The sequence below is a fragment of the Ophidiomyces ophidiicola genome, assembly GCF_022830035.1.
Source record: "Ophidiomyces ophidiicola strain CBS 122913 chromosome Unknown scaffold_19, whole genome shotgun sequence".
NCBI classification, from domain to species: Eukaryota; Fungi; Ascomycota; class Eurotiomycetes; order Onygenales; family Onygenaceae; genus Ophidiomyces; species Ophidiomyces ophidiicola.
The window spans coordinates 254,652-276,148 of NW_026054659.1; the positions used below are offsets into that span (position 1 = coordinate 254,652).

The 21,497-nt window shown below is 46.9% G+C and overlaps 3 protein-coding genes across 3 annotated transcripts; 2 read left to right on the forward strand and 1 right to left on the reverse strand.

The window, feature by feature from the left end:
• Window positions 1-1,708: 1,708 nt before the first annotated feature.
• Window positions 1,709-2,849, forward strand: LOZ57_004576 (uncharacterized protein; the record flags this gene model as incomplete). The annotated part of the gene is made up of 2 exons (XM_049253617.1): window positions 1,709-1,983; window positions 2,051-2,849. 2 exons carry the CDS (start codon window positions 1,709-1,711, stop codon window positions 2,847-2,849), a joined length of 1,074 nt encoding a protein of 357 aa, XP_049107437.1.
• A 2,101-nt stretch (window positions 2,850-4,950) lies between these two features.
• RPS6 (40S ribosomal protein S6) lies at window positions 4,951-6,093 on the forward strand (the record flags this gene model as incomplete). The annotated part of the gene is made up of 7 exons (XM_049253618.1): window positions 4,951-5,055; window positions 5,162-5,234; window positions 5,297-5,317; window positions 5,374-5,419; window positions 5,471-5,523; window positions 5,599-5,923; window positions 5,997-6,093. The coding sequence occupies 7 exons, from the start codon at window positions 4,951-4,953 to the stop codon at window positions 6,091-6,093; spliced, it is 720 nt and encodes a 239-aa protein (XP_049107438.1).
• A 986-nt stretch (window positions 6,094-7,079) lies between these two features.
• TOM1 (E3 ubiquitin-protein ligase tom1) lies at window positions 7,080-21,235 on the reverse strand (the record flags this gene model as incomplete). The annotated part of the gene is made up of 7 exons (XM_049253619.1): window positions 7,080-7,879; window positions 8,022-8,113; window positions 9,029-9,119; window positions 9,173-13,387; window positions 13,440-17,216; window positions 17,272-21,103; window positions 21,188-21,235. 7 exons carry the CDS (start codon window positions 21,233-21,235, stop codon window positions 7,080-7,082), a joined length of 12,855 nt encoding a protein of 4,284 aa, XP_049107439.1.
• Between the last annotated feature and the right edge of the window lie 262 nt (window positions 21,236-21,497).

Here is a 21,497-nt window from a genome sequence, read left to right on the forward strand (position 1 = left end):
GCGAGCGACTGCCAGAAAAGAGTGTCGGGACAAAATAACCAAGCAATAACAATCTATGTATTTACAGGGTCTTCAAAAGAAAATACAGGAAGAGGAACGGGCTTCTGAGCAGAAGACCCCAATTTACTAGTTAATTCCAAATTGGAGTCTAACTCATAACTTATGCATTCATCGTATTTGTCAATCCTGGGCGAATCCCCGATAACCAGACAAGTACTCCGTAGCTCAAAGCGTTCCACTACCCGCTGAACACACCCAAGGCGGCTGCCAAGTTCAATGGAGAACTCTTAACAGGCTCAACGCCACCACAGCCCAGCGGGTGCCAAGATTCAACAAGAGAGTTTCGTTGGTCCTATTCGTGCCGAACCGGACATTGGATCGCGGTGTAAACCCGGAGGCCTGGGCAGCGCGGGTTTTTAGCTGCCAGGTGGACACTGTGGACACTCAATTATAGATATAGAGGACAGGTACTCCGTACGGTGTACAGAGTAGGCAGCAGCGCTTTTTCGCTCAGAGTGCCACAGTGAGAATTATGAGAGTAGAATATACCGTTTGTTAACGAGGTGGAATGAAGGGAGGCGGTGATTATGGTGCCTAGGGAGCGGACTGTTCTCTCAAACAGGCAAACAGTCTCGTGTCCCAAGGAATGTCCCGTCCGCTGCACGGTCCGCACTCCCTACGGTGGTGTAACAGGATGTGGCAGTGCTAACCATAGCTAAAAGTATAGCTCATTTGTTGATGTAACAAAACAGATAACTATGTCTTCTGTCTCTAGATTCATATGCTGCTCACAACCTGGCACACTAGAGGTTGTGGCGGCCAGGCAGCGAGAGCCGGCTTGGCGAGTGTCCCGTGATTAGGGTCAGATCAGCCGCTTAGTCATTGATCTAAAACCGTCGCAGATCGACCTGCGGTTTCACCTCGCCCTGTCTGCTCCTGCAGCTCACAGGGAAGAGAGAGCTGGCTCACGGACTCGGCAGACAGACCATACTGTGAGAAAATTCCGTGTTAATGCTGCTCCTAGACAGCAAGGCCTTGGAAGCTACTCTTTAGAGGATTCAACTTGCTTCAGCGGCCCAGTTCTGCGAGTTGACGGGAATAGCGCATGTGTACTCCGTACGGAGTGCTCCGTATTCCGTGCACGGCCAGCTTGAATGGATCCTATGAGATGCCCCCTGGTAAGGATTATTACACGCATGCCTCATACACAGGTGGAATACGGAGAAATACTGCATTGACCACCCCGGCCCGAACTCAGGATGAGTTAGGAGCTTGTCAAAGGGGAAATCCAAGGCTACGGGGGTCTTCCTTTCATTCTCGCTTCGTAAAGCAATTCGAAGGAGAAGTCTACTCCGTACGGAGTACAGGAAAGGCCGTCTGTGAGTGTGAAATGTGTACTTCCCAAAATGGCCGGCTCGGACAGCGACCGTTTCAACCAGGCCCTTTGCCCAACACAACCACCGTCTCAGGTAGAGTGTAGGCGAGCATTTTCCCTCAGAATGGCGAAGCCATACATGTTCAATAATAGGATTCTGTTATCCTCGTTCGTAGTGGATGGCGGTCTTTGTCCAGGAGCCTGCTTACCATCTCACACTTTACAGAACAAGTGTTATATAAAGTGAGGTGTCTGGAACACTTCAATTTATTCTCACTTACCGTTGTTTTGCCTCCTTTTTTTTCTGTTGCTTGGAATATTTATGGGCCAAGGATGTTGACCGTCCGCTTGTCTCTCTCTACCCTGGTGGTGCTTTTCTTGGCCCTGTTCTTTACCATAGGGGCATTCGTCGAGGCAGCACCTCAGAGGCAGAATAACGGTAATGGACAAGGTGGAAATCGGGGTGGTAATCGTGGTGGCGGTAACAAAAATTCCAAGGGAAATGGCAACGGAGGACAAACTGCACAGCAGCAAGCAGCACAAAAGCCCCAGGGAATTTCAAAGGCCAAGGATGGCTCCACGATTCTTGACATGACTGTCACAGTGAAGTAAGTTTCGGGATACCCAATTCACAATGCTTGCCAAGCATACCAACTAACATTGTCATTTTGACAGTGATCTCCCACTCCGTTTCAAGATAAGCGGCCCTGCCAACCAATTCACTACTGCCTCTGGCGTTAATGGGGCGCAACAAGCCCCGGGAACTCAGGGTAATCTTGGGCTCAATGTTCTCCTGCATGGAGATGGTGGTCAGTCGTTTTTCGACTTTCCTAATCAAGGAGTTCAACAGAACCTCGCTGGCGTTGCTGTTCTCGCTCCGGACCCGAACCTCTTCTGGGGCGGAGGTGCGGGCCTCAATCGCGTTGATGGAGTTGCCCACGCTCAAGCTGTGAATGACTTGGTTCTGAACGAACTTCCTAAGGTAATGGCGGTTAACACATCGAATGTCTTCTTCACTGGCGTTTCTGGCGGCTCCCTCTTGCTCTCTGGCTTCTTCATACCCCAGCACATGACCAACTTCCAAGGCACAGGCGTACTCTTGAACTGTGCTGGCCTACCTCCTCAAGTCGGCTTTGTTGACGCCAATGCAGTCGCCAAATCCACTCGAATCCACTTCCAAAGTACTCAAAAAGAGCTTCAAAACCTGCAGGGTGCTATTAGGGAATCTGTGACCGCCTATGAGAAACTTGCTTCTGATGCTGGTTTAAATAACGGTCAAATTAATGCACTACAAACCGTTGATAACTCCCCCAATGGCGGGCATTGCGCGTTTGACGGGAAAGGGTTTGTTAGCGGAATCCAACTTATGGCGGATAACTTTGCGAACATTATGCAAGGCGGAAACGGCAACGTGAATGGCATCGGAAATGTGTTGAAGGGTGTTGTTGGGAACGAGAACCTGCAATTTGCCTGAAAGTACCAAGCCTTCGATAGCTTATACCCTTTAATAATAGCTAGAAGACTGGTCGATGGAAATCGAAGCATGTATGCGCACAGGTTGCCGCAGATGTTGGAACTCAGGATCGAGGATCACTCTCCATGGCCACATTGTATGTTTGAATATATTGAAGCTCTTCCTGAAACGACAGACAATACAGAATGCTTTTCAAATACCTGCTATTACCCTAGTAATCCTAGGATATTGAGGAGGGTCTGTCATAGCTCCCCGGAAGGCACACTTCCACTTTAGTGGACGCGTGGCGCGACTAGCAATAGTACTGGTGGTACTCCGTACTACGCATTTCATATGATCTGTCAAAGGCTGGATGCAAATCGACTTGATTGGATATGAAAGCTTAAGAAAAGAATGGTTAGTGAGAAAAGTAAGGCAAGGATAATCAACGTAGCACAAAATTGAAGTGGAAAGAGAAATAATGAAGGGAATTTTGCTAAAACTCCAATCATGCGGCATAGACACCAGTGAAATGTGACGGTCTGATGATATCCAAATATGATGGAGATTACATGTATAAATTCACATACTCTAGATGTTCAAATCCAGACTCCAGGACTGAAAGGTTCCAAGTCTATGACATATAACGAATGAACTGCTGATTTCACTTTTAGTAGGATCATCAAAGGTGCATGATTCTCAGTCCTCAAGCAGAAATCTCACAGTATCACGAAACGCAGTCAGCCCATACCAGCTTGGAATGCGTCGCCCTTGGAGTCTCCTGATTTATTGTATATTTCTAGCTCTGTTTCTACCAAATATGTGCCACGTTCGCTACCTTTTGGCCTGCTAGGTTTAAACGCTGTTTTTTTTGCAGCTATCGCTAACAGAGTGATATTCATTAATATTGTGTTCAAAGCATGAATACCAATGATCGTAATTGCCGAGTCATAGATTTTTTTTAAAAAAAAAAAAAAAAAAGGAATCTGAGCAGGGAGTTGATTGTTCTAATCACAGAATCGTATTATGACAGAATAGTCTCATGTCCATGAAAGTTTCCAGACTGATAATTATCAATGAGGGCTTAGGATCCAGACCAAAATTCAGTTTGGGGAGTCAATTTTTGAGAATTTTCTTAACTGTCGAGTTGCGTGAGCTAGTAAAACAATCAAAATTAATTGATACAGCAAAGCATAACAGTAGTATCTACTCCTCGTTTGCATTTCCCACCGGCCAGCGATCTCTCTGTACGGGTATGCAGTGCATCTTATGGTGGTGGCACTGGAGATCAAACTTGGAGTAGACAGCAGACTTGGAGTAGACAGCAGATCGAGATACTCCAGTGTCAGGCAGTCCAGAAGCTCTCTTCCATTGAGACAATGATACTCCGATACTTCGTAGTGAGTGCATGTACATATGAGTAGCGAATGGCTATAGGATAATAAAGTGTTGTAGACGCTTTGCGAGCTGCTCAATTCATCCATTGCCGAGGAAGTGAGGACGTACGTGGATATCGCAAGCATCCCGCAGAGTTCAAGGTAGTCATATCCGAGAGGTATGGTGTCAGGTTGATCTAACCGGAAACAGTTAGGAAGTGTCACCGCGGAGCTTTATACCTCCCTCAAATCTATTGCGTTAGTATAGCTGCATCTTATACCTAGCATCGGTTCAGGTGACTTGTCGGTGACAAAACTCAGATTCCTTTTCTTAAGCCATATCTCTCACTAGCCTTTGTGTTCTTGCTAGGTATCGTAGCCAAAGCAGATAAAGAACGGCAGGCGTATATGTGGGCTGCAAGCGGCGCAGTAACTATATGAGAGCTGAGTGACAAATGTCGTGGGAAGGGAAGCATTCGGGTTGGCGTAACGAGAAAAGCGGTGGCTTCACGCTAGCCTGGAAGGGCGACAACGTTATCGGCTTGCGTTTATGTAGGGCTGCTTATATAATGACACGCCTGTTCTAGTCTAGTGTCGCTGAGTCAGCTGCCCACACGCGACTCGCTAAGCCGGAATTTCCACAAAATGAGATTTGAAGTCGATTTGTGTGAGACGCCGACGACCCTTTCCAACCACCGCCCCTCGACAATTTGCGTGCGCCATCTTGACCGCGGATTCTCGTCAAGATGAAGCTCAACATCGCCTACCCAGCCAATGGGTCCCAGAAATTGATTGATATTGACGACGAGCGTAAGCTCCGGCCCTTCATGGAGAAGCGCATGGGAACTGAAGTGAGCATTGGCCCGTATCATGGCTATTTTCAAGGGTGGCCAGGCAGACCTTGGCCTGGAGGAATACGTGTGTACTTATACTAAATTTTCTTTGCCTGGTGGATAGGTTCCTGGTGACACGCTCGGTGATGAATTCAAGGGCTATTTGTTCAAGATTACTGGTGGAAACGATAAGCAAGGTACGGGATACTTGCGGCAATTATCGCCGCTCTGCTACGAGCTTTTACTGATTATGCTACAGGTTTCCCCATGAAGCAAGGCGGTTTGTGCTCATGACTCAAAAATCCATATCAACTCTATACTCACAGGCTCTCGCAGTGCTTTTGCCCAACCGTACCAGACTCCTCCTTAGTGCAGGCCACAGGTATTGAAATCAACTGTGCTTGGAGAAAGTGTTCCTGACCATCATCTTTAGCTGCTACCGGCCCCGCCGAACTGGTGAGCGCAAGCGTAAGAGCGTGCGCGGAGGTAAGAATAAACCTGCTTCGGCGGGCGCTTTTGGGCCCTTTGAGACGAATGAGTTTCTAACCCTCTTGTCTATAGCCATTACTGGATATGATCTCGCCGTTATGGCCCTCACGGTTGTCAAGCAAGGCGAAAGCGATATTCCCGGACTTACAGATGTTGTGAACCCTAAGAGACTTGGTCCCAAGCGAGCCACCAAGATCCGCAGATTCTTCGGACTCGATAAGAAGGATGATGTGAGAAAATTTGTTATCCGTCGCACTGTCACCCCATCTGGAGAAGGAAAGAAGGAATACACAAAGGCCCCCAAAATTCAACGTCTTGTCACTCCCCAGCGCCTACAGCGCAAACGTCACAGAATGGCACTCAAGCGCCGCCGGGCCGAGTCCGCCAAAGAGCAAGCGTGAGTATCCCAAAGTCTGTGCATTGTTGTTTAATAAACCATGGTTACTGATGAACGTTTTTCTATCGCCTAGTAATGAATACGCCAAACTCCTTGCTTCTCGTGTCCACGAGGAGAAGGCGAAGCGTGATGAGCTTCGCAAGCGCCGAGCGTCCTCAATGAGAAAGTAGATTCTGCTGGGATAATACCGGGAGGAAGTTCTGGTGCGGACAGAAATGGGGTGTTGTGTGCAAATATTACGAGCCTCGAATTAAAGAGAAAATACCATGTTTTTCTTTTCTCTTTACCTATTTTCTTTCGAGCAACGAATACAGAGTCTTTGGGTCATGGGAGTTACTATTATGTCTTTGCTACAAAAATTCGGTTGCCAAATGACATGTTTGTTCCAACATCTTTGCCCTATCTCGAGTTGAGTACGGATTTACAGCCTGGCCCATGCCAACTGTGGCACTAGTGAGAAATATCAGTTGATAAAGCCTTAGACGGAACCGATATTTCGTACTCTCCTTGCGTTGCAAAACAGCAACCTAGTGTATTTTCACACAAACAATGCGCCGTAGTCCTCTGGCGGAGGTTAGTTCCATGGCAGTACAATAAAAGGGTCATTCAGCCGAAGCGACTCCGACAGTAGCAGCCGGGCTCGGCAAATGATTACCGGCAAGGGAAATCGTACAAGGTCTACAAAATGTTTGCTTATTTTTGACTCTGCGTCTGTGCCGCGGCCCCCATCCGGGTCATACTCCATACAATGAGCTAAAAAGCATTGGCGGAGTGTGAAAGGAAGATATAGGCTTGGGTGGGAGTTGGATAATTATACAAGTACGTGGTACTGTTGTCCTGGACCCCCCCGTTCGATGCTTCAATCCTACAGGTGTGAGCACATATATTTAAATTTCGGATCAATATTATTGTGAAATTCAGAATCATCATTCATTCAGGGTTAATGATGCATGTACAGAGCATCTACGAAGTATGTAATTATGTACAGTACGAAGCTAATTCACTTCAAAAAACAGCTTTTTTTATTACGTCCCATGTTGGACAATATCCGGGAAGTACTACGGCTTTACGCGTGGCCTTCTTATGGAATACACCCGGAAAAGCAAAAGCCAATTTCGGCCAACCAACCAATTATTGGTAGTCTATATCAAGGTTCCTATGACACCGCATGCGAAAACAAAAAGCTCACTGACTCTCCGTTATGCGTTCGTCGACAAGCCTCTGCTAATACGGGGCTGATGTCAACCGTCTCAATCTTGTCACACAACAGTTTCTTCTCCTCGTGCGGGACGGTATTGGTGACCACAATGCGGCTTAACCGACCAGTATTGAGCGTCTCTATGGCCTTCCCGCTAAGAATCCCGTGCGTAACAATTGCAAGTACTTCTTTCGCGCCGTTGTCAATAAGAGTGCTGGCCGCTTTTACCAGTGTACCACAAGTATCGGCCATGTCATCGACAATGATGGCGGTTTTGTCCTTGACACTTCCAACAAGGACCATGCGTGAGACCTCGTTTGGGCGAGGTCGCTCCTTGTGGATCAAAGCAAACTGAAGATCCAACCGATCTGCAATAGCCGTTGCTCGTTTGGCGCCGCCTGCGTCAGGGCTAACAATAACGCAATTGGTCACGTCAAGGTTCTGCCGAATCCAGCGCAACATGCTTGGCTCAGCGTAGAGATTATCTACGGGCACATTAAAAAACCCTTGGATCTGCGAGGCGTGTAGGTCCATAGTAATGACATGATTGCATCCGGCTGTTTGAAGCATATTGGCCATGAGTTTTGCCGTAATGGGCGCACGACTTTTGTCTTTCTTGTCTTGGCGGGCATACGGAAAATTAGGAATAACAGCAGTAATGCGTCTTGCTGAGGCAGTCTTGCAGGCGTTGATCATAATCAGTAACTCCATGAGGCCATCGTTGATGTCGTTAGGTCGTGTTGATTGCAAAATAAAAACTACAACGGCGTATTAGTGATGATACTCATTCACAATCTGCCATAGGCTTTCTGTGCCTAAGCCACTAGTGTAGAAAAATGCATAAGGGCATAGGAAACTACAGAGCTGGGGCATGGATGAAATCTGTTAAGAAAATAGTACCATCTTCGTCTCTGACACTTTCTCCAATAGTCACACTGGTTTCCTGATTCGAGTACTGCAGTACCATAACCCTTGTCAACTCGATACCGAGTCTAAGCACATGTCAGTGGGCGTAAATCTGATGTAAGTATCCAACTCGCGAAATCCATATTTTCTCTAACAAGTTAAGCATATGAAGTTACAGGTAACAGAAAGAGGTGCTAGATGATATCACAGCCGGGGGTATCAAGTGTTCGTACCTATCAGCAACTAGCTGCGCCAACTCTGGGTGACTGTTTCCAGTCAATAGTTTGATGGAGTTTGTCGCCATCTTCTCGTTATAAACCAACAAGAGGCTCTTGTAGTAAAATATCCTCGGAAATTGGCCAAATGACACTTTAGATTGTTAGAGAAGTTCTAGCATCTCACCGGATGGGACGTATAAGCAGCCAGACCTGATGGCTTCGATCTGAAGTTCTGCGCTTAGGTCTTTGGTCTCCAAGATTTTTCCTTCCTAAGCTAAGCCTAATCTGGAGGTAAACTTGCGGATCTGATAAGATCTCACGTGCTAGGTAAATAGGTCTAATGGACTAGGCCTCAGCGAAGAAAAGGGACAAGTTCGAGGAAATAAAGGACGGCAGCAGCGAGAGCTTGAGAATACTGCATTTATATCTAGTACTATCAATTAAACAGTAAGGTTGGAGATTTACCCACAAAATCCAGCTGACCTGCACTTCAACTGGCTTGACAAGCAAACAACAACAGCAGCAGCCTTCCAGAAGCAAAACAACATGCGTGCCAAACAAAACAGTTCAAAGAGCATCAGTTAGTTACAGGTATGTACGTTTTTCCCAGGCCCCTTTCGGAAAATAAAATTTAAGCCATGCCCTTCTGAGAGTACATTAAGTGTGAACTTGATAGCGCCACCGATGCAAAGGATAGAGTACGTAGGTAATGCAACCCAGAAGTAGAGAATGAACCACGAAGACGGAAACAAAGCAGGAAATTTTCTAATGGCTTTTGCTTACGCAAATCCGAAATATTCGCTACCAGCTGTCATTGCTATGTAGAGGCGTTGTCGGAGTGTTTCATAGCTTTCATACTCCGGCAGATCAAGTTCTATTCTGTACGTTAGATGGCTGATATCATGAGACTGGAGGCGGAGAACATACGGTTGAAACAAGTGTGTGAACTTGGCAATCTGTCTTTATTACCGTAATCCCTGTGGATATTGAACTTGCTAAACCCATTCATACCTTCAAGTTCCCTGAAGCCGTTAAGGGGAACTTTGCTGGTCCCTGTGACAAACTGAAGCAACTTGGCACGCTCTTCCTTATCGAACGAGCGAACGGCTCTCCAGAACCACTGTATCTGAGCAGACGAAGCAGAATAGTTGTGGTAGTCGGTATTGCTCTTCCAATCATCAACATCAATCTCGGGAAGCCCGGATATCAGCAGCTCCAATTCTTGTTCATTGAAAATGGAAATTAGGTCTGCGGGTATAATGTCATGGAAACCCTTTAAGAAATTATCCAGCTGTTCTTTAACAGAGCCGACTAATCTGTGCTCAACGACCAGTTGAACATACTCTTCCTTATTCTCCTGAGTGACTGGAATATTACGTCCGTTTTCGATAAGATCGATGACTTGCTTTTCACCAAAATCCTCTACCTCAACTGAAAAGTTCTCGGTAAGAATATCGGTAATGTCGTTTTCTAGCATCCAGAGAAGTGATTTGTAATAGTCAAGATCAAGAGTTTCCATATCCTTGATCGAGACCGATTTCCCAAGAATGCGTTTGTAGACGGCACGGCTGAAGTGACAATCAAGAACCCGACCTTCATATAAAGCCTTGCCAATAATACGCCCAATAAACTTGAAGAACATCAGATGTTCCTGGTTAACTCCACTGAGGCGATTGGGGTGAAATGTCGTACGATCCGAAGCGACGGGAATAAATAGAGCATAATTTGGGTTGAACATTCCACGGGCAAGGACTTGGAACCATTCACGGGTAACTCCTCCAGCATCGACCCCCTCTTCTCCGTGGAAACGCACATTAAGTTTACCATACTTCATCTCTTCTGCACTCTTGAAATATAATGATTTAAAGGAGTCCAGGAAAACTTGGTCTCTGCGTACAGATAACTGCAATGGCGGGTGGGGATGCCTAGCTTCAGACCCGCGGGAATGAATACGACGATTGAAGTAATTCCGCTTGTTGTCAAACTCCAGCACCTTCGGGTTCTTAACTAGGAGCGAAAATGTACCGCTCATTAGCCGGGGATTTTGGCGAACAAGCTCATTGAGAATCTTTCTGTGCTCTTCAGTAAAAGTGAAAAACAAGCCTTCCATTCCAGCATCAGGCGGGGGGCTGGAAACGGAAAACTCTCGCCCGTGTCTAGAAAGTGGAAGATTTCGTAAAGTGGTATTCTTGCAAACGACCATAAGCGATTCTATGAGCGGAAGTAATGTAGTCGCAACATTGAGCATATTTTCTTTTTGACGAATGGTCGTGAGACATTCGGTTAATTTGTTCCACAACGGTCCGAAAGTGGCACTCTCATATAGGTCCTTGAGCAAATCTTCCTTTCCAGCCTCAATGCCTATTGCCTTATCCTTATCTCCCCTAGCTGGGTCAAAAAGGTAATCAAGGGCAGTGAGGACACGAAGAAGTTTAGCCTGTTCTGAGCTCGCTGGAGAGAACTTTGACAGCGCCATACCTTGAACATCAGTGCCACTCTTCGCTTGGACGATATACGGAACCAGCTCGTTTAAATCCAGTAGTATAGACCGGCTTAGGGCTTGGGCTTGTTGAACTAATTCCTTACCAATAACCTCTTTGGCACCGGGAACTGAGGATAGGTTATTAATAGTTGACAGAGTTTCCCTGAAAATTTTGCCATTACATTCCCGGGCAGCTAAAATATGGACAACCAGTCGAAGGTTATATTCAGGGACAACAGGCGGCTCGAGAATGCGCTGTTTCTTTTGCTTTGACTCGTCGCCTGGTTCCTTTGACTCTGATTTGTTCGACTGTTCAACATCCAGCCGTTCCTGGTCAGTCGCCACATCGGTCATTGCCGTGTCTCCCTGAGCTGAATCATCAGGGGAAGGCTCCCCACCCCGAGTACCCTCTTTTTCCTTAGCAGCTTCAGCTTCCTTGGCCTTGGATTCTTCCTCTTGTTTCTCCTTTTCTTTCTTCAGTAAGATAGTCAGTGGCTGTGTGATACTACTCAAAAGACCAGAGAGTTGCTCCATGCAATTTGGGCTATCCAATATTGACTTGCGATCCAGAAGGGATAACAAAGAGTTTAAGGCAAATTTATTTGCCCTGCTTTCCTTAGATTTGCCCTTGCGGAGCGATTTTAACTTCAATGCTGTGTGCATTTCGTGCTCTGTGAGGAAGAACCAAGCGATATGTGGATTATACTGTGTAAGAAAAGATAACGCGCCTAAGCACTGTTGGATTACTACCAGAGGTGTGACATCGCCATTTGAACCAGGAATGGGCGTGGATAGCGTGCGTTTCAACTGAGGCGTTCTTTGGGTGGCGGAAGTCTTTGCCCTAAGAGACAGTTGGACGAAGCTGCGCTCAACAGCAGAAATGTCGGCACTTCCATCCTGTAAAATCAAGAGGAGTAAACTTAGAACCTCTATTCTATTTTGGCGATTCTGGCAAACATTGTGCAATATATCATTGAGGTGATGTCGGGCGTTTCCTTGTAAGGGCATAAACATGAGGCGTAGTAAAGTGGCAACGCCGGCTTTGTCGAGCATTTGTACTATTTGCTTGCGCTGGGATTTTTTTGCGCCTTCAGTTTGATGCGACACCTCCGCTCGAGACCGTGGATTAGCTCGTCCGATTTCAAATTGGGTTAAGCGCCTCCCAGTAAGGGCTCGGGCTTCATCGACAAATTCAGGGCCAAGTGCTGCTAGAACCTCTTCAGGCTGGTCTGCTAAAACTGTTTGTCGGAGAGATGGATCTAGAGTAGCAATAAAACTTGCCGGGTCCATTTCTTCGGCATGTGGGGTTCCATTGGCCGCAGCCTGCCGACGAGCAGTCTCTCTTTCACGACGACGACGATCCGCCGCTTCTTGCTGCAAAAGTTCTTCGCGGATTTCTGGTGGCAAGGCTTCTAGAAATTCAGGGTTGATTTCGCTTGGTTCCTCACCAGAAGCGACCGCATGAGACCTTTGTTCAGCAAGCTGCTGCATAATGACCTCCTCCCGGAACTCTTCGGGAATAGCTTCCAGGAATTCAGGATCAATATCCATGCCCGTGATGTCAAGTTGTCGGCCACGGATTGTAGTGTGGACACGGGGGCGAGATTCAGACGGGCCTGCAGCAGAGTCTTCACCAGTATGTTGTTGTGGCTCTTGAGATGTTACCATACTTTGTGCATCATCCATAGGCTCGTCAGCGACATGTTCCTGATGGCCCTCTTCCGCCACACGTTCTGCTTCCTGCTGCTGCTGTCGCAACGCTTCCTCTTCCTCTTCTTTCCTTTTTCGCTCTTTTTCGGCTTCTTCTTTCGCAATGCGCTCTTGGCGTTCTTTTTCTTGCCGTTCTTCCTCTCTCTTCTTGATTCGCTCCATTTCTTTTTGACGCAGCTTGCCTTCCTCGACCGCAGGAGGGACAAGAAGTTTGAAAATTGTATTCATGACACGCATGCATTTGTCAATATAGCCATTTCCAAAAAGAATACGAGCCTCTTCCTGCCAACGGCTGGTGGTAGTCGCCACGTTAAAAGTTACGGCTTGTGCCGGGTCGTCGCGAGGACGAGCGCCAGTGGCATGAGGCCTGCTTAAACCAAGAAGGTCCTGAAGGCGGCTTGGTAAAGTGGCATCGCGGTCAATATGGAGATGGAATCCATCGGCGCGCGTAACAACCCCAAAGCCGGGACCTCCCTGGCCAATAACTTGTAGGATAGCATTCATAAAAGTTATGGGGCTGTCCACAGCCAAAAGTCTACCTTGGCTGGCAGGGTCAATTGCATGAACCCAATCACTAAAGGCTTCATTACTGGCTGGTTGGTCTGTCGGACGGTCGCGGCGGTGAAGGAGGGGGTTTGTGCCGTCGTCATTTCGAGGAGCCGCAATTTGGGTGCGGTGAGTTCGGTAACTTGGAACAGGAACACCACCATGTCGTCCGCCAGTGAACCCGCCGGCAAAAATATTCCATGGGGATCGCTGAGGGCGCGCATGAGTGAGCTCGTCTACCCATGCCCAAGGTGAATTCGCCATATCCGCCTCGTCATCTAATGAAGCATAAATATCAAGGTACCGCGTAGCAAGTAGTTCGAAAGGGCACTCACCGTCAAAGGGATTAAAGCCATCAAAGTCATCAGCATCTTCCTCCAACTCATCAACATCTTCATCCTCATCTGTAGCATAGTCAGCATATAAAGTCTACAGCGTCATTTTAATAGAACTCACCCTCATCTTCATTCATTTCATCATCGTCCATCATATCATCGTGTATGCTAGCATGTAGACCAAGATCCCCATCAATCCGCTGAACGGTGCCCCCTGTACCTTCGAGAACTCGTAACAACTCGTCAAAGTGAGGTGGCGCACCATGACGATCCCCCTGCGCAATGTCTTCCATATCATCCTCCAATTGATCCATAATTTCAGCGTTAACATCGTCCCCGTCGGACATTTCTTCACTTTCCCATTCATCATCATCATCACCGTCATGCAAACTATCATTGTCACGGTCTCCAGTGATTTCACCAGCCATAATTTCGTCGTCATCCATATCAGAAGATTCATCTTCATCTTCATCCTCATCGTCATCATCTTCGTCCTCTTCGCCACTATCAATGAGAACTTCAATATCCATCGGAGCATCACCAGGAATGCCCTCAATTGGACCGCGACCATCAAGCTCTTCATCGCTCACAACCTCGCCATCATTTTCAGGCATATCCTCTTCATATTCCATTTCTTCGTCGTATTCATCGTCATACATCTCATCTTCGTCCTCTTCCTCTTCACTTACTGTATCTTCTTCGTGGTCTGGTTCGAACATTCCTAGGGTAGAGTGGCGGAATAAATCAGGGGTTTCCTCCCGGTCGTCATCTATGTCTGATACCGAAGTTGCGGAAGAAATCTCCTCTTCGTCGGCAACACCTGGTGTACTTACGCCAGCGATAGATGCTGCCTCACTCAGCAAGACGGCGGTCTGAGTAAGTTTATTTAGCGGGCGAAGGATATACTTGACAGCTCTTTTAGAAGATGGAAAGTTAACATCGATATCCGAAATTGAGGTAGTGAACGCCGAAATGAAATTTTTCTCAAACATCATCTTTGCAATGTATCTAGTTGAAGATGGATAAGGTGCCGAGCCATCGGATGTTGTGGCTCCACTCAGCATTTTATCAAAAAGGTCAGCCAAGCACATAAGCCGTGAATACTTTACGTCAAGACGCTCTTGCGAAACATTCGCTTCCTTATAGGACCTCAGGGCATGCTCGAGAACAAATCTTCGGACGAACATCAAATCGGCCTCATCCTCTTCGTCCATTGTGGGACGTCGCTTCGATCCACCGAATTCGCCTGTCTTAGAACACAGTGCGACTACCACTCTCATAGCCCAGTTTGAGGTATTCATTTTCTTTTTAAATATTGTAGACTCATCATGTTCCAGGGTTCCAACAGGAATAAGGGAGTGAAGTAAGTAATTGAGAACACCAGACCGTGGTTTGGATGGCGTGGTAGCAAGCGGATCAGCCTTACGCGAGAAGTTAATAAACTCCACCTTCGTACGATTGTAAGATGAAAGAAGCTCCGTTAGGCATTGAAGTAGGAAACATCGATAGATGTATATTGGGTGATCTTCGGGCTTAAATTGTGGCTTTTCTGGTTTCTTAGTTGCTGATGCCGCTCGTGAAGGAGTTGAGGAGGTTGAGGAGGTTGGAGGTACGTCTGTTGTAGTCATTTCAACATCCCCCGACTGATTAGGAGAATTATCCGTGGAAGGTGCCAGAACTTCTTTATCGTCAACGTCTCGATAAGAGAGTAACTCAGAAAGAAGGTAATGAATAACACCATCGGGGTGTTCCACTGTTGGTGGCTTGAGTTCAGACTTTGGTTTTAGTTTCGAATCATCGTGCACGCGACTTGCTTCCTCATGTGGTTTCTCTAACGGTTCAGCAGAATGTTCATCCTTTTTGCTCGGGTCGCCCTCCTTCTCTTCACCCGATGGGCTTCCGGCTCGCTCAGATTCTGCTTCACTCTGATCTGGTATCAACATTAGAGGTTGTTGCCTCTGCTGTGAGTCATATCTCGGTAGCTTGAGTTTTTCTTGTGTGACTTCTGTAAATATTTTTGGAGACCTCAAAGCTAAATGATAAAACTGGCGGAGATAGGCAGTTGTGTCAGTCTGGCGTGGAGACCGGGAATCAAAATTCGCTACGATTTCGTTTCGCATAATTTGACGAATTGTTTCCTCGTCTTCAATAATATGCCGCAAAATCAGCAGAAAGGTACTTTGCAATTTATCGTTCGAAGAGTCAGCGAGCTGCTTTATCATCACAAACAATCGTTGTAGATTCCGCTTTTCGCCCAATTTCATGGCAATATCACGATTTCTGGTTAGTATCACAAAAATTCGACAGACGGATAACGCGAGAGAGTCATCTTTGCCAATTCGCGGCAAGATCTCCACAATAGATTCAAAAAGCTCCATCTTGGATTCATTTGCAATTAAAGGCCCCTGTCCCTCCTCAGGAGGGTCCGGAACAGCGTTTTCTACATTTGGAAATATCCATGAAATTTCTTCTGGTTGCTCATCGTCCGATAGAATTCTTTCAAGGATCAAAAGGACCTGGCCAATCCATGGGCAGGCCTCTCCTGTAGACTTCTCGGCATTGGACTGTGGAATTGTGATAAAACCTAAAAGAAGTGAAAAATTTTCCTTCAATTGGTCCAACGTAGCTTCATAGACGTTTTTATCTTGAAGAACCAAGGCAAGCAGATTCGCATATGCAGCTATCTTTTGTCCCCCGGACTGGAAGTTCTCCTCCATCTGAAGAGAGATAAGAGAATGTATCAAGGTTTCTCCAATTTCTTTGCGGAATAACGTGACATCACGGAGTTTTGTAGCAGCATTTATGAGATCTGCAAGTTCGAAAGTAACGTCGTGATGAAGATTCAAAACTTCCAAGCACCTTTCAATCAAATTGGAGCGCACCTTCTCGCGCTCACTATCCAAATCTTCGACAGTGACCACATCTCGGCGCTTCGGTGTCGATGTTCTTCTAGTACTCTGTAAAGCTGAGGTGTTCGCCGTAATTTGGTCATCTTGCATATTTTCTGAGTCCGTCGAATCGCTTGGTTGTGGTGGTGGAGGGGGTGGGTTTACAGATGTACCTTGTATTACATCAAGAAGGGCTTCAATTGGGCCTTCGTAAGCTTCATCAAAAGCAGACGACGGAGAGCCATCGGATCTCGCGGCTTGGCTTTGCGTAGGGGTGCCAAATAGGCCCTCAGCTTGCGAGGGGCCCGTCACCCTTGAAGTCGGTTCAATATCAGATGAGGGAACAGGGAGCCTAGCGGGAGGCCTGAAGCCTTTATATGCAGTACAGTATTCTTCCGCAGAAGATAGGGAGTTGTTGCAACGATACAACGCCTCCATCACGAGGTTCTCGTCGTAGCCTTTTTCTGTGAGATAGCCAAGGCGACCGACATGAAAAGCAAAAGTTCTAGGGGTAGGTGTTCCGGCTATGGGAGGAACATCACCGCGGCGAAATGCTCCAGTTTCATACTCTCCTTCTAGAACAGAGCGGAGGATCTCGATGAGGCTTTTCACCATCGAGCTTGATGCATCATCAATAAAATCAGAGCCCCACATTTTTTGAACCAACGGCAGCGCTTCCATCCGCAACTCAACCAGAAATTGGGATGGCGTAAAAGAATCTGGTCGATCTCTATGCCCTTCCGTTGCCAATGCTTGAGTCTGGGCGGAATCAATAATATAACGTGCCGACGTCATTTCTGAAAAGAAAGTCAAAATGAGCTTAATGCAACCACAAACTGGGGCTAACTGGGCTGGCAGCTCATTAGGACTGTCCTTTGCCTTGCTTGTCAAAGTCTTGATCTGAACCAAGAAAATATCGGCCAAGCCTTTCAGGGTCTGTAACCCGTCGAGTTTCTTGAATGCATTCAAAACTATCGTTAAGCAATGCGAATGCGGACGATCTTTCGCGGCTTTAACTTTCGTCAGTGCTTAAATTTAGATACGAGCTAGGATTTCAAAACTTACTATCAAAAACTAGTTGTGAGAGTGAGGATAATATAACGATGAGATATGAGAACCGATCCTTCATGTCAGCGTCACTCGCTTCTCTCAGATTGCCGGCAATTGCAGAGGCCATGGCTTCAGCAACTTTCATCGCTTTTTGACGTTGATACGTATCCATTCTCCGTTTACTTGTAAGGCCATGCCCCAGTAGCTGGTAAACACCCGTGATCGCCAGCGGTAAAGTGCCGACTACATAACGAAGGACCCTAGTATTGTGGCATGTTGCCCAATTTTCAGATCCTTTCGGTAGTGGCTCTGAATTCTCTTTCGCAGCCGTGGATTCAGTGCTATCGGCCGCTGGCGTAGGTCGAAAAGTACGAGGACCCCCGAAAACATCGCTTAGCCCTGGTAGGGGACCCATTCTTGTCGCTTCATTCCACTCTTCTGGCATATTTTTTTGCATGATTATCTCTTCCCAAACGCATGCCGCTTGAAGACGACCTAAACCCTGAACAAGTTTCGCATATCTATCTGCTAAATTGGTCTGGACGAATGGGGAGATTTGCTGGCTGGGTCGGATAGGATATACAGGGGGAGCATAAATTTCGCGTAGGATATCTGTGTGTATACCCATGGCAACAAGGTGTTTCACGTAGTAAGTACCTTTCAGCTTCACGTCGTACTCATCCGGAATATCCGTAGGCGAGGCACAAGTCAAGGGAGAAAAGAAACCATCCGGATGCCACGTCTCATAAAATGGGCTTAGTCTGTCAAGTACCTTTTGGGAACGATGAACCACTGAGGGTAGAACGAGATGTGGCTTCGTCTCAGCCATAACTTTAATGACTTGCGACAGCTGAGGGCAAACTGAACCAATCTGAAAACTAGAAGGAATGCTTGGTAAGGTCGCAAAATCAAGTACATATTCCACCCCTCCGAACTCGATAAAATTGGAGCACATATTCTGGTTTTCAAAGAAGGCGGTCAAAAACCCTAGTACTGGAGTAAGATAGTCGACCACTCCGAGACCATCGCTGTCTTCATCAGAAGTCAGCATCCATTGTTGCACATGGGGGCCCCCGATCACATCTCCATAGGAATGTGCAGGTAGGTCATTCGCGGAAGGCCCCATTTCACCCATGTAAGTTATCGCTGAGGCCCGCAGAGCCTCAAGATCCTGGGTAAATGGGGCGCCAACCTCGGTGACAACAGATGCTAAGCCACCAGAGAACAGCTTTTTATCACCTTCATCGTACCACAGCTTCACACCAGCGCCGTGCTCCCAAGCTTTAGTGGCCATGAGAATGCGCATTCTTGCAACCATACGTATAATTGCACTAGTCACTGGTTTCTTTAAGCGTGGGTGATGCCTTACAAGCTCGTCAAACGAGCTGCCTAGGGCTCGAAGAAGGTTGGGGTCACCTTTCATGCACTTTACGTGGGCAGGATTTTCGAAAACATCGAAGAATCTGTCTAGGGCACTTGAAGATTCGAATAGCTCCAAGCCAGTTGAATTTAAGCATATAGCGCTAAATGCGAGGGGTATGCAGATAATCGCCTCAGAAGAAGGCAAGATACCATCCGATCCTTTAGACGTTGGTGAGGTGATTAGCTGAGTGACAAGAGCTTTTGGATCCGCCTCGGTATCAGAAGGAAGAAAATAGGGGGAATTTTTGCCATCTTCTGTAGGCTGGACTTTCATAGGAGAAGCGGTAATAGCTTCTAATAGCGATTTGCTCAACCCAGCTTCGGCGATCACTGCATAACTGGTTGGTTCGTTGTGGATGAAATGAGCCATGACATTCACAGCCCCACTCCAAACATGTGAGCCAAAAACATTTGAATGTTCCAGTACCAAACGAAGGGCCTCTAACAAGGGCGGTGAATCAATCAAATTCCGGAGCAGACGCTCAAACCCACTGGTGTTGTGCTGCATAACATGATTGACGAATTTGAACAGCCACCGCAGTGACTGTTGATGGAGGTAAGGTATCCGATAGTCAGTAAGCGCAGTTTTATATTCCTCGGGAATTCCTCTGCCTTCTTGGACGAGGTCGAAGGCCGACTTAGACTCAAACGAAATGAGGTTAGATAAAGCATCAAACCCACGGGCAGATGCCAATGTCGCCAAAGAGTCTCGGACAGGGTGGACGTAAGTGTCGAGGAACTCCATTACCCTAGGGTACACACGGCGGGCCTTCTCAGTTCGAAGGTTGAGAATATCAACCAACATCGGAATCAAACCGGCTGAAACCAGAGTCTCAGGCGTCCTGGCTCCAGAGTTCGGAAGTGTCCGCAGCAGTGAAAATAGGGCATCCCGCCAGTCGTCGCTGTCATAATTATCGTCATCTTCGTCGCTTGTACCGAGATCTGAGACAGTTTTACGAATGACAAACATCAAAATTCCATGGTTTACATTGACATTAAGCGCAGCACAAATATCTGCAGCTTTGGATTTATGTCGAGCCAGAGCATCAAGGCAGCCAAGAGCGAAAGTTTGATTAAGTCCAGAAGCACTAATATCACCAGCGACGCCGAGGTGTACAAACTCTGCAAGCTGATAAGCGATTTGAAGACGTTTAGGTTCATCCGAGTCTTGCTGCAATATCTTCTGTTGAAACATGGATTCCGGATAAATGTATGCTAAATTGGTGATTGCCAGAATCCTAATAGCAAGGATCTGCTGTCTTGTCTCAAAAGACTTTGCAAGTGCATATGCTATGCGCACACGGTTTAATAGTTCATATGTCGAGTCTTTAGGGAGATTTTCTCCGTATTGCTTCACCACTTCTTCTATTCCACGGGACACTATCTCAAAACTTGATAGCTCTAATACAGTCATTCCACGCGAAACATCATCAGTCTTCGTGGTTGGCGATGGTGAGATAACGGAGGGGGATTCTATCAAAGTGGAGTCGCGGCCAAACCTAGAACCTATGTTTCCAGAATGTCGGCGGATAGGGGTGGGGGTCATGGGAACTTGGGAGCTTTGTACCCGACTTCCCAGCCCAGAGGATTCTTGAACATGTTCTGGATCTCTGAGATAGTAAGATAGGCGAACATTGCCCCAGCCCTCCCAGTCGCTAGTTCCAACGCCATTGTCAGGGAGAATCTCACTCTCCGGCTTCTCGGGCGTGACATCTCGGGTCAAGCTGATTAAATTATTGGCGTTGCAGCTCCCCGACGACACCGTATGAGAATGTGCCTTTTCTTTGCCTTTTCCAGACCCCAGAACATCTGTAGGCTTTCCGGAAAATTGTGGACGAGGAAAGGGCGCAGCAAGCTTCTGAACACGCTCTAGTTCGATATTATAATGGGTCGTCAAGAGGCTCTGGTGAAAATGGGAGCTGTTGGTCGTTCGTTGTCTGGAATAGTATCGTTGTGCTAGACAGACACCAATTCGAAGAGTACATTGGAGCATAGAAAGCGAGGACGTGTATAAAAGGTCGTTCAATCGCTCACTACTGTTGTACAAACTCCGGTTCCCACATTTTTCTAGGAGCAGCCGTGAGAAGTCTAGTATTGACTCCACTAATTCTCTATCGCCTTCGATTCCAAACCCAAGAGTATCTAGTTTGGCTACACACTCTTCCTTAGTTGGTGCTACTTCAGCAGCAACATACTCGTCAATAAGAAATCTCCGATCAAAAGGGACTGTCTGAGGCCCTTTGTCAAGACCATATTGACTAATTACTCGAGCTAGTATGTCATCAAATCGATTGAGTACGTGAATCCAGTTGTAAAGATCTCCTCTCGGGAACGGCCATCGGCGGGGAAAACTCGATAGGTGCTTAGGTAATTCAGGTATCGGAATAGTATTCGCGGATTCAGCAAAAGCTCGTAAAGCAGCAGACTATTACAACAGTCAATATGGATATTCCAAGTCCAAGCATACAATTTAAAAAAAAAATATCGGCATGCTGAGTAGATAACGAACCTTGGTAGGCTCGTGCTTCGAGCCAGGCAGCTTCTCAATTCTCCCCATAATGAAAAAAAACCTCGTTGGCCACCATGTGAGAGACCCGAGTCACAAAAGTCAACTCGGTCTATCGACGGCGGAAGCTTTGCCACGAGGGAAGCACTGTCAATGGGGGAAATTTGGTGGGTTGGCCGTGAAAGAAATCCGGGCTATCGTCAGCAGGTACAGTAAATGCCGACCTACCTTAAAAGATAGATAGTTTTGAAACAAACTAGGCGGTGGTGATGACCCGGAGGAAGAAGTATGTTGGCAGGGAGGGGTGATGATA